At 49.3% G+C, this 13,188-nt stretch overlaps 1 protein-coding gene across 2 annotated transcripts in view; it reads left to right on the top strand.

Annotated features, from left to right (window-relative positions):
- The window catches only part of FLI1 (Fli-1 proto-oncogene, ETS transcription factor), a 131,901-nt gene that overhangs the window by 80,254 nt on the left and 38,459 nt on the right, over positions 1-13,188 (top strand). For both annotated transcript variants that reach the window (XM_027531412.1, XM_027531413.1), the window contains exons 4-5: positions 3,257-3,460; positions 12,344-12,409. In XM_027531412.1, coding sequence (XP_027387213.1) covers positions 3,257-3,460; positions 12,344-12,409 — 270 coding nt within the window. The remainder of the gene's footprint in view (positions 1-3,256; positions 3,461-12,343; positions 12,410-13,188) is intronic.

Below are 13,188 nucleotides of genomic sequence, written 5' to 3'. Positions count from 1 at the left end.
ACCAAAATAAGTTTACCCGAAAGGCGAACCCCTTCCATTTGGGAACGTGTAAATGCAGTTGTGAATGAAAGCCAAGGATTAGATGTCCCTTTGAGGTAATCCAGAGGAATTTGCGGGTCGGTCTAGAAGGTGTGGTTCTGTAACAGGCCACTCCGTCCTCGGCCCTCTGTATTTCCTTTCCATGGGAAGCTGTGTGTCACCATCTCCTAGGACTGCAGACACATGCTTGTGCTCCAGGCCAGACTCCAGGTGGCAGGGGCAGGAGGGGTGGGGACAGGGGAGACGGGAGGGCTGGGCTCTTAGGAACGTCTCTGTGCCCTGCAGGACTTGAAAACTGCTCATAAAGCATGTTTATTTCCTTCTTCCATAAACTTGTGGCCTCCCAGAGGAAGAGGAAGAATAGCTCCGTATACTGAGTGCCTCCTGGTGCTGGGCACCGTGCAAACAGCTTCATCCTTGTGATGTTACTTCTGTCTCTAACATCGAGAAAGAAGCATCTGTAGCTGATCTCCCCTCCCTCGGGACACCAGCTAGGAATGTTTAGCTCAGGTGCATCTGTGAGAGCCAAGAGAACTGTGCCTTTTCCCTTCTCATAGAGAGAAGGCAGAAATGAAACTGAACTAAAACTGGCCTGGAGAGAAACTTCTGGACTCCCCACATTGGAGCCAAGCCTCTCCAAGCCTTTGCTCACTTGGAACCAAACTCTCCCTGCCCCCCCCCCCCCCCGCCGCCCCCCGCTTCTCTCAACAGTGGCCAACATAGGGAGGAAATCTTGAAGACAGAAGAGTTAGGGGGCCAGAGGTTGTCTCTGAACCAAATGTTGACAGCATTTCATTTCCGAAGTCACTTTGGGGAGAAGATAGGGGAAAGAAGGGAGGGGAATGACCAGACTGGTTGACCCTTCAACTCTGAAGTAGTGTTGAAGTACTTTTGAAAAGATAATCAAGGTGGCAGTCTTAGGGGGCCAAGGTCACCAGAGCAGTAATAGTGAAAATAGCATAAATTCCCATCAAAAAATGTTCCAAGCACTTCGTGTCATGGATCTGCTAGCCAGGGCTTCACTTCATTACTTTACTCCTGGCGGGATCTTGCAGCATTATCCTCACACGTTTTGGCTTCCTCCTGGCCAGCCTCCTAGACATAAGAGAAAGTCTCACAAATCAAGGCCATAAAACATCGGTGGAACAACCCATTGGATTTATGGTGGGATTTGAAGACAAGCATAAACGAGGGCCCTAGTTCATCACCAGTTCCAAGTTCAGATGGGAAGAAACTAGGACTAAATCATCCAGGAAATACATTTGGAAGAGCTTAGCACGCTCCGGAGTGGAAGATTTATAATTCATTGTGCTGTAAAGGGAGAGAAATAATATTGTGATAGAGCCCAAAGCAAGGGCGGAAATAATAAAATAAATAAAGCCTACAGTGTAAAATTGAATTGGAGGCCTTGGATATTCAAAGTGAGAAATTAGGAGAAGCAGAGGCGAGCTGATGAAATAATATGTGACATAATCCAGGTTCCCCCAGGACATTTTCCTTTAGAATTCTGAAATGGTGCAAAATCATGTCCATTTACCAATGGTCCATGCCTAATTGTTCCTGGAGAGTAAAAGAGTGAAACAAAGCAAGAAGTTTATGTGAGATTCAGAGAGGGAGAGAGATCCAGACTTGTACAATGTAGCCCTGAGTGGCTCTGCTTTTGGAAGTGATGGCAAAGCACCTCCTGAATGAACTAAGACAGGATGGTGAGAGGGGAGGAGACTTAGGGTGCAGGGACCCTCAGCTAAGTGCAGGCCTGGGAGGCTTTCAGTCGAACCCTGGCTCATACTAGGATTAAAGGTCAGGTTGAGGACTTAATGTTTCAGGACTCCACTTCCCACCTTCGAAATGAAAATAGCCATTTTTCAGGGTATTCTTGATGAGTAAAAAATAGCACACTTGAAGCAGCGGGCACCTAGGAGGTGTTCAAAGTCTGGACTGTTACAAGTTTCTGGGCATTGGGTGCTTAGCATGAACCCTGCTTCTCTCCCCACGGCCCTTCCTAATCATCCAAACCTGCTCCCATTTTTACCAAGAGCCTTAACAGACCCTTAGAATGAGAAAGTGAGGTGGTAGCACAGATATTCCTACCAAATAGCCGGCTAATAAAACAGGTTCAGTAGAAGCTAGGGGCTACTATTAAGTCTCCTCCCCTCCTCCAGGAAACCTTCCATGATTGCAAATTCACAGTCACCCCTTCTGCCGACCAGTCCTCAAACTGCCACCACAAAAATCTGTTGCTTAATTCTGTGCTTTCCTGCCTGAGTTTTCCTGGGCATGGGTCTTCCTGTGATGAGCATGTTTAACTATTTGTTGGTTTAGCTAATTATCTCTAATAATTAGGTGCCAAGGAGAGAGCTGGTTATCAAATTGTGATATGTGACAAGATATAAGGGTTCCACCTACTGTGGAACCTGCTAGAACTCATCACGGCGCTCAGAGTACACACGTTTCCCCCTACCACACACACACACCTGTTTAGGAAAGAGTCTGAGGGTCCCAAGTGGAGATCTAATACCTTGAGGTTCTAGGACCTCAGCGCTTACATTGTTTATCCTCAAGAGTGAAAACATTTTCTCCGTCCAACACCATTTCCCTTCTTTGGGGATTCAAATATCCTAAAAACTCTGGGGGGATGATTTTAAAGAGCTTTTAGTACCACTGTCCCTAAAAGGAGAAAATCCAGGTTGGAGTTAAGCTGAAGACTTAACACCACTGGGTTTTCCACCTGCACAGATGGAATTGCAGTCTAAGTGTGCAGGCCCGTCTTTTCTGCAGCCATAGAAGAGATTGCTGTTGCTTCATGAACTCACTGATGTTCTTAAGATATGGATGGTGGCCCTTTCCAGAGCCGTTGGTCCCTGCTCTAGGCAACTGGGCTTATTTTCATTCTGATGCCATGATTTCTCAGGCAGAGGTTTCAGTTGCCCTCCAAAGACTTGAAAGAGAACATCCTATCTGGGTGCATAGTTACCGTCTAAGAACCTTTTCAGAGCGCTAAGTGGTTCAGGCTGCACCAGATGCGATGGCGCCAGATGCGTGTTCTGGGAGGACCATCTGGGGCGGGGGTGGGGGGACCGCTTTCCCTCTGTAGGAGGGGCACTGAGGAGGGAGGAGATGGGAGAAAGGTGGAGGTGGGGAGAGAGAGAAGAGACAGACAGAGAAGGGGAGGAGCCCTGCCTCTGGCAGCCTTGCTAACAGCCTGTCTCTCCTGCAGACCCCACGCTGTGGACACAGGAGCACGTGCGGCAGTGGCTGGAGTGGGCGATAAAGGAGTACGGTTTGATGGAGATCGACACGTCTTTCTTTCAGAATATGGACGGCAAGGAACTGTGTAAACTGAACAAGGAGGACTTCCTCCGAGCCACCTCCCTCTACAACACGGAAGTGCTATTGTCACATCTCACCTACCTCAGGGAAAGTAAGTGCCCGGTCCCTAACATTTCTGGGTAGCGAAACACCCCCAGAGGCTATAGCGCCAAGTCCCCAGGGCTGGAGAGAACTCTGCCTGGCCGCTCAGGATGCAGACTGGTTCCCATAGTGACAGCCCAGGGCAAGGAGATAGGGTCCCTGCCTCAGTTTATGCTGGGTGGGTGCTATAGTAGTGACACCTCTGGGTGTCAAGTTGCTAAGGTCACATTGGCTCCCAGGGACCCTGCGAGGGGGCTGACCCTGTCCTGCCATGTCAAAGGAAGGAAAACAAAATATGAAGAAAAACTAGGGAACTGCAGCCATGTGTGTGTGTGTTGAGGGCAAGTCTGCTGGAGGCTGGTCGCACCCTTCCCATGAGAATCCCTTTCTGGAAACTACTTTGCCTCACATTAGAAATAGATGGATGCCCTGGCTGGTTCTATCTTGAGCAATGATTTCAAGTTTCTACAAAATTCTAGGTTCACGGGTTTACTTTTTTGAATATTTACACATGAAGTTCTTCTTATTCTTGGGTTTTCTCTGGCACTGCCCGCTGTTACCGATACACTCTTCTCAGCTAAACAGGAAGAGTAGCAAATGCTACGGATGGGTTAGGATCTGTTGGAGACTCTCCTGGCAGAGTGAGAAGGAAAAGAGCTTTGGAAAGGGAGAATTTGTAAAAGAAAAGGCACAGTTGTCCAAAGGATTTATCCAGTACAAGGATTTTCTAAAACCAAGCCCCGTCAATTTGATATGAATTTCATCTGATATGAAATATACACAGAGATAGGAACAGAATTTTTGAAACCCACTAATAACCTCAGCCTTAACTCTTTACCAGAAAAGTGTAAGTCATTCAGTCATGTCCAACTCTTTGTGAGTCCATTGGACTGTATAGCCCACCAGGCTCCTCTGTCCATGGAATTCTCCAGGCAAGAATACTGGAGTGGGTAGCCATTCCCTTCTCCAGGGGATCTTCCCGACCCAGGGATTGAACCTGGGTCTTCCGCATTGCAGGCAGATTCTTTACCATCTAAGCCACCAGGAAAGCCCCAAGCAGGTGGAACATCAATAACCCCAAGTACCAAAGGATTGTTCTGTGACCAGAAAAGATGGTACTAAGATGGGGAAGCAGAAGATACAGGAGAACAGATGTGGTTCATTCTACAAGGGGTTTTCTAGCAGTCAGCCCTGCCCGAAGATCTACCTGCAGCCTCAGGATGCAGGGTTTGCTGTCTGTGGCCAAGGCTGCAGGAGTTCAGCCTTACAGTGAGGGAGGTTGGTGGTTTGAAAGCCCCTGTACAACTGAAGTCCTTGGACAGCGTTTAAAGGCCGCTTCCCCGGTCTCTTGGGCTCTGGTGGGTTAGTTCTTCATTTGTTTTCCATGTTCGGTGTGTCTTCAGCTCGCCAGTCCTGGGAGCTTCCATCTCCTTCTGCACCAGTGCACTCTGCGGGGTGGGCTGGGGGGCAACACACACTGGCTGTAAAAACGAAGAACTTTTAAAATGCCTTCGGAAGTTTCCACTGGTGCCTCCGGGCTCCCCGGTCACCCCTCCAATGCGTCTGGTAGGCAGTGGGATTGTGTGGGTGATGCAGTGTATGTTAACAGCAGAGGAATTACCTCATGTCTGAGTCTTGCTGCAACATGAGGTCAGCCCAAGAAACGATCGTTTCAAAAACGGGGGCAATTTTCCACCCAGTCTTTCTGAGCTTTGGAGAATGAGCATTTTCTAACAATCCGTATTTCTGTAAGTGTTTATAGGGTTTTTTTTTTTTAAGAAAGAATCTTTGCACAGAGTCCTGCAGCGATGCTAGCTGGGCAGGGCAGGGGTGGAAGTGGGCACACGGAAGCTGAGCGTGATGCGTGACTAGGAGAGACCACCAGCGAAACAGAAACACTGACCCATTCTGCCTTTCTGCACCTCCTGGCCTCATACAGCGGATGGTCTAGGAATCGCTGGCCCCTTTTCTTTGTTTGTGGGGGAAGAGATGGACAGAGGTGAGGACGGTGACTGTGGGGCCCTTAAAGGGCCCAGTTTTCAGATGCCCTTGATGGGGAGTGTGTAAGCACATTCTGACTAACGCGAGTGCTGTGCGTTTTAAGTCACTCCAGTCGTGTTTGACCCTTTGGGATCCTATACTGTGGCCTGCCAGGCTCCTCTATCCTTGGGTTTTCCCAGGCAAGAATACTGGAGTGGGTTGCCCTGCCCTCCTCCAGGGGATCTTCCTGACCCAGGGATCAAACCCAGGTCTCTCCTGTCTCCTACATTGGCAGGCAGATTCTTTACCACGAGTACCACCTGGGAAGGCCTGACTGATGTGGGGAGATGCCATTCATGCCATGTGATCCCAGCCCCTGCCTTCTGGTGGGTCCATGAACATACCCAGGTCCTCGCTAGGACTTCGTCTCACAGAAGAACCCAAGCCACAGACGCTGAAGCAAAACCAGCCTCTGCTCAGAAGGCCCAGGAGTTAAACATGGTGGTCGTGGATAAACCGTTCAGGAGGCTTCCTATCAGAGGAGAGCAGATAACAAAGAGCAGAGGGCCGAGCAGCCTGAGGAGAAGTGGAGGCCAGACAATTTGGTTTGGGGGTTGTAGGTAGCGGGGCATGAAAAAGGATGGATTTCTTCTTTCCTTCTCAGAATATTTGTAGACATTAAAAAAGATAGCCCCAAAGCAACAAAAATATGAAATTTCCAGAAAAGAACTTAGGAGCAGAGCAAATTCCCAGAGCTGAGTGGAGATGAACAAACCACAGATAGAATATAATGTTGGGTGAAACAGCAAAATATAAAGGAGTCTGTGCAGAAATAGAAAACCACGTCTGCCTGCAAAAGTGAAAATTAAAATACTTGTATTAAGGTTCAAAAAAACTTGCCCCAGCATAGCCTTGTAGTCTGGAGGCCTTTTGAGGACTTTAGGCTTAAAATGATCCCCTATCATGGAAATAACTTTTGATTCTTGCCTCTTTTTCATTGGTGTCTAGTCTCTGGGACCCCTGGTGGTGAGTGGTCCACGGAGACCCCCGCAGGAGGTCGTGTTTGTGGTGACTATGCCCTTTCGGTACTGTGGGGAACTCCCCAGGGCCCTGCAACTTGCCTTCAAACACTGCTTTGTTTTCCCCGTCTTGTTTCCAGCGGATGTTTTGTGCGGAGGCAAGGAGGCCAGCCCTCAGGGGAGAGGCCCGGGCAGCCGAATAGAGGCCGGGAGATGGGTGCTAATTCCTCTTGTTTTGTCATCTGTTCTTTCATGGAGGAGGGGATAAGGTTCAGACAGTTCCACTTTGGTGAGGAGGTGGAAGGAAAACAGCTGAGCTTCTCAGCACAGAGGGAGGAAGTACTGCAGGGCTAAGGAAAGTGGATGGAAGAGAGTCAGAGTCCTTGTAACTTAGCCTCGGTCAGAAGACTATAAAACAGTCGAACCTCTCAGAAGTCTCTGAGCTTTCTGAACTTTAATGGAAAAAAAGACAAGGTTGAATTAAGAAGGTCCCCAGTGACTCAGTGGCAAAAAATCCGCTTGCCAGTGCAAGAGATGTAGGTTCGATCTCTGGGTTGGGAAGACCCCCTGAAGGAGGAAATGGCAACCCACTGTAGTATTTTGCCTGGGAAATTCCATGGACAGAGGAGCCTGGTGGGCTACAGTCCATGGGGTCAGACAGGACCTAGTGACTAAGCAACAACAACATAATATTTACACTTTCACAAAAGGTGCTTGAGTATTTATTTGGTGGTCAGGGAGAGGAGCTATACTTTCAAATTTCAAAAACCAAGTTTCAGATTAAAATGTATTTTCCATGATGGAGAAGAAATATCAGTGTCCTAAGCACTGGCTAGCATGCTAGGATGTGCCTGGCCTGCCCAGAGGCTCCTATTCTCCTTACCCTGGCTTTTCAGCCAGCCCGGGCGACGTGGCTTGTACCTGATACCGCCCCTCCGTAATGTCACCTGCTCTTGAAATGGGAGGAGGACAGGTCTGGAGAGATGCCCACAGTGCTTGGGATCATTCTCCTGTCCCCTGAGGACACCAGGGCTCACACCGCATCTGCCCAGGTGTCATCCACTTTACGGGGACAAGATGCCCCCTTGTGGACACCGTGGACAGCTGATTATAAATTCCCATTTTAAAGCCAAAGCCACTGAGGCCTGGAGTGCTTCAGAAATTGGTTCAAAGGCACCCAGCCTGTAGAGAGCAGCTTGGTATCTAAGACCCAGGTTTCCTGAGTCCCAGGCTGCAGCCAGGCTCACGACCTCACACTCTAAGTCAGAGGCCAGGCCTTATAGAGAGTGCCTGCTTACCTGGGCCGCCTGGTCTTCCCTCTCCTGCTGTGGGGTTAGCCTCAGGCCCTGGCCACACACACAGACACACCCCTGGAGGGCTAGGCCACTTTCCCCACAGCATTTTCTGTTTTCATTTGTACCTAGAGATAAATGCTTTCTGAAAAACTTCCCTGTGGCCTCCCGGAATGAGGCCACTTAGGACAAACCTATCTGGGTGCCAGTCCTGCCCCTCTGCCTTCCGCGGGGTGCCCCACACCCTGGACCCGCCAGGCGGCCCTATCAGTATCTCTCGCAGGCATACCTCGTTTGGCAGAGGCTGTATTTACAGTCTCGGGCTGCGGGAAATGAGATTGGGTGTCATACGGCAAGATTGGGACGGACCTCAGAGGAAGTGGGAGCTGTCCCCAATGGCAATTCAGACCCAGGGCCACTGGGGGGAGTTTGGGCCTGAAGGGTCCCCAGCGGGGTGGCTGGAGGCAGAAGAAGAGCCTTTTTCCATTCTACGGCAAGTCGTGTTCTGTCTGTCTATCTGCGTCTGACCTGGGAAACAGGCTAAGAAATCGCGTTTTGAAATAGTGGCAGCGCTAGAGACATGAAATATATTGGGTGACAGGGAGACCGCAGCAAAGGTATCTATCTTGATTCCCATTTTTAATTTAAACTTAATGGAAAACACATTTTGCGTTTTGTGGCGCTCCCACCGGCCTCCTCAGATGTTCGGGCAAAGGTGATGGGTCCCGGCAATTAAGTGGGTGAAGTATTACCCCTTCCAGGCCGGGTCTGACTGGTGAAGGAGAACAAAAGGCCGGGTTTCCCCAGACTCAGCCGTCAGCCAGGCTGTTTCGAGCACAGAGCCTCCTTCCTCCTCCCTCCCCACCTGCACCCTCCAGCCAGAGCCATTGATGGCAACGCAGAGAAAAGGGAGCCCAGCTTCAATAGGCTGGCGGCGGGGCTGGCGGGGTCTCTGCAAGGCGGGAGACAAAGCCTTTGGCGCTCAGACGGTCATTGTCTCGGCTGCAGGTGCCCCAGATGAAGACCAGGTCCGTTGTCGGCGGGGGGTGGGGGGCAAGGGGCTGAAGAAAGCCCGATTGTTGGACTCCCCACACCTGCGAGCTTCCCTCTGTTCATTTCCATCCTCTTTCAGATCCCAAATACTGTACCAGTGACGGATGGACTCGACAATGGGAAGTGATTTTGTCCTGGTGCTTTCACATGGGGAAGCCTGTTCCATTAGCAGCCCCTCCGCGCTTTCCAGGGCCCCCAGTACATAGATAAACGTGGATGCTCGCATGCATGAATAAAGTCATCAACAGAGAAGGCAACAGACGTTTTAATTAAAGTATTGAACAGAGAGAAGTGCAAAAATCATAAATGCACAAGTCAAGGAATTATCACAGTGTGAAGCCACTCACTCATATGAGCACCCCCAGGTCAGGGAGGAGGCTGGAAGCCCCCGTGTGTCCCCTTTCCATCAACCCCGCCCCCCTTCTTTCCCCAAAGCAACCACTGCCCTGATTCCAGCACCCTAAGTGAGTGCTGCCTGTCTCTTAGATGAAGCCTGGAGGCGGACTGAGAGCAGGTTTTGTAGGTGGACCAGAATGGATATCCTGTTTCCTGGGCTTGCTGGCTGTGTGACCCTGGGCAGATTGCTTGACTTCTCTGAATGTTGATTCCCTCATCTGTATGAGGATTAAGTGAGAAAACAGAGAGAAAGCATCTGGCAGAGGACAACAGAGCGTAGGCTTCCCTTCTCGCCGCACAGCCTGTTTCCTCTGACCAGGTGGCGTTCACCGCACACAGAAGGGACCCGAAAGCAGGAGAGAGACAGTCCCAAGCCACGGAGTGAAAGGCCGGGCTCCAGGGGGTACCTTTCTGCCTCTAAATGAATTTCTTTAAGGAAAGAGTGTGCCTTGCCACTCTCTGTAGCCTGAGGAACTGGCTAAATAAACTGGTTAAATAAAAACAGGAGGAGAGAAGGAAAAGTTGGTCCCTTGGGAAGGAGGTCACTCTCCCCGAGTCAGCCCTCCACGGGCAGGCAGGCAGCCTCTCCTTCTAGGGGGGAAACTTGAACCAAGAACAGTCTTCAGGGTAGAATCCTTCTCCGGGGTTACCATGAAATATATATTTCACGCAGGCTTTGCCAAGGTCAAATGACCCTTTCTGTAGGCTTTCTGGGAGTTTCCTGTGGAATTCACGTGTGCCCAAAGAAGAACTTTCACCAAGGGGAGAATTTAATAAATGCGGTTTATCTAAGCTTCGTGCTCTCTGCTGCATCTGCGCTAATGACTCAGGCAGTTCAGTCCTCTGAGACCATCATTTTTCTTTATTTGCTCCAGCCATGAGGTTTCCGCCCGAGGCAGAGAATGTCGGGGACAGAGAGGCAGACATTCTTGGTCTTACTCCGGAGACTGTTTTCGCTTCCCTCGAAACGTTTGCTTCCTTTCTGTAACCTCCTCCCAGTCATAGAGGGTTACTTCTTATTGCAGCAGAACTCATTCATAACTCTAATTTCAGAGGACAAGACAAATGCCCAGCGAGCTCTTTTATAAAGAGTTTATTGTGTGTCATTGTGGTGTCTGCGGGAGCAGGGATGTAAAAATAATCGTGGTAGTGCCTAGCGTGCTTTGAACACTCATTGTGAGCCAAGGTCTGTTGTGAACAGTTGTATGTATTACTTGAGTCAGTTGTGTGTATTCAGTCTTCACAACAACCATATCAGGTAGGTGTTATTATTATCCTGTTTCATGGAAGAGGAGCCCGTGGCTTGGAGAGATGAGGCAGATTGATGGAGGTCACCAGGCTGGCAAGTGGTGAGAGGCAGGTCTGACTCTGAACTCTCATCATAAAGATCTATATTAAATGAAGTGTAAAAATCACTTTGTGCTCAACTTCTTGGAGAATGGAATAACCAAATGCATCCGGTTCTCGGATATTCCAGGCATGTGACTGCCTTCTTTCTAAAAGTATCTCCACCTAGCCACACTTTGGCACAAAACTATCTCAATCCCACCAGCATCCCTGCACTGTTTCTTTTTTTTCTTTTTTTGCCTGGAACTGTTTCAGAGCTGAAAGGCATAGTCGCCCAAGCCCAGAGTCAGTGATTCTAGCCAGTTGGATGGTTCTTCCAAAGTTCTCTTGGTCGCCCGGCCTGAAAGGGCCCACAATTTCTCTGAGGCACACAACCAAACGCCCACGGCTGGGTGAGGCAGGCGCTCCACTCCGTGTCCCTTCCGTGACTTGAGGCTAAAAATAGGAATGTCTGGCAGTCCATTCCCTGCTCCGGAGCCCTGGCACCTAAGTCTGTCCACTTGGTCCCAGGGATCAGGGAAAGGATTGTTTAGAAAGACTTTTTAGCCTCCAACACTCATGTCCAGCCTCTCGCGTCCTTTGTAAAAACAGATTCTAGCCCTCTGGATCAAACTTCAGAGCCTCAAGGCGGAGGGCGAAAATGCCTACATTTCCAAAATAAAGCTCTTGAGCTTGCTGGAAACAGAGGAACAAGCCCAGTTTTAGGAATGGGCTCAGTTGCTCAGTCATGTCCAACTCTTTGTGACCCCATGGACTGTAGTCCTCCATGCTCCTCTGTTCATGGGATTTCCCAGGGAAGGATACTAGAGAGGGTTGCCATTTCCTCCCCCAGGGGATCTTCCTGACCCAGGCATCGAACTTGCCTCTCCGGCATTGGCAGACAGGTTCTTTACCACTAGTGCTACCTGGGAAGCCTAGGTTTTAAGAAAGAGGGGAGATTTTTTTTACATGCGAGATAAGAGAAAACTAGAAAATGCCCAGACTAGTGTTTGCTAAGAGTAGTTCTGCATGAACATTTAATTTTAAAAGATTGTATATCAGCAGCCTTCGATGACAGGAAATTCAGTGTATTACGGCTTATGTCTAGTTGTGTTCTCTTAGACATGAGTAAAGGGAGACAAAAGTTGCTCTGAGGAGCGCTGCCACTCCAACCCCGTTCCCAGCTCCCAGCACTCCCTCCACCAACGTGACCATCCAAGCACCTCGCCGACCTGTCAACCCAAAGGACATCAAAGCAGGAAGGACCTGGCCAGGCCTGTCCTCCTCCAGGGCATGGCAGTCAGTGCCAAGCAGCAGCTGGATCTGGCCAGCACTTGCCCGTGGACAAAACAGAGATGTTCCACAGAGGTAGTATTTACTATCTGGTCTTGATAAAACGTTTGCCAGTCCTTCTTGCAGTTCAAGATGAAGAAATCAAGGTGCAGACCAGTAAAGTCCCTCATTCATCGTCACACAGGGAGTCGGTCACAGGACCAGAACACTGTCTGCAGCCGTGTGTCCCTGCTGGGTTGTAGTGTGGACCCAAGACCTCCAGATCCTTAATCATGGCCACTGCGAGGGCTTGTGTGTGACCCACCCACGAGCATTCTGTCCTAGCTGCCTTGGACCCCAGGAACCCGTGACAGTCTTGCACGTTGGCCCCCCAAATGGCTGGCATTAACTTTTCCCTTCTCTCAAGGAGTCATCTGTCCCTCCATTCTCACTGTCTCCTCCCCTCCCCTGTTCATTCTCATCCATCCCATTTCCTGGTCTTGATCTCGGAAGTTAGTCTGAGACACAACCTGATGTTTTTGCTTCGCCTTTCAGGTTCACTGTTGCCCTATAACACAACCTCCCACACGGACCCGTCCTCACGGCTGAACGTCAAGGAAGGTGAGTGTGTTCTCTCAGGCATGTAGAGTTGTAGAAGTGTCCCCTCTACCAGTCCAGGACTGTGATGGGAAGACTGGGGTGGGGAGCCTCAAGTGTGGGCCCCAAGTCTCTTGCCCACTCGGCTGTTTTAGAAGCCTAAGCTGATCCCCTTTGTGCTGCTCATTGCAAAAACATGACAGGGGTGTAAAATACCTTGTGATAATATCATAAAAATATGACCTGAGGCTGTTACTCCATGAAAGAAAGCATGTTGCTCTTGGAAGGAAATGGATGCTACTCACTTTCAAAGCCGAAAGGCAGGGGCTTTCTCTGTTGAAGAAAACAAAGTGAAGATTTCGAGGATTCTTGCAATGTCACATTTTCAGGGTTTTTTTTGGTAAGACATTTTAGCACTACCAATTCATTTTTAAAGTGCTGACTTGGGGATATGGTCTAGTTTGCTTGGTTTGGTTTGGTTTGGTTGAGAGAGAGAAAGAAAATCATCTCAGAAAATGGTTTTCGCTGGTGAGGGTTTTAGCAAGCATTATAATACATTTCTTATCATCTCTATTTGGGAAACAGTATTGTGGAGATTTCCTGCTTCAGATACTGTTAGATTCTGGGCATTTAAACAAGTGAATAATTCATAGTACCTGGTTTAAGGGAGAAGAAAATGTGAGTGAAAAAATTTCTGCCTGAGGCAAAAGAAAAATTTCGTGGAGGAAGGGCATTTTGAGTGGGGCCTTGAAGGATGAGTAGGAGTACGATGAGCACTCTCTTCTTGGCTCTCTCTCCTTTAA

The sequence above is a fragment of the Bos indicus x Bos taurus genome, chromosome 29 (assembly GCF_003369695.1).
Source record: "Bos indicus x Bos taurus breed Angus x Brahman F1 hybrid chromosome 29, Bos_hybrid_MaternalHap_v2.0, whole genome shotgun sequence".
NCBI classification, from domain to species: domain Eukaryota; kingdom Metazoa; phylum Chordata; class Mammalia; order Artiodactyla; family Bovidae; genus Bos; species Bos indicus x Bos taurus.
This window is presented reverse-complemented; position numbering and strand designations above follow the sequence as displayed.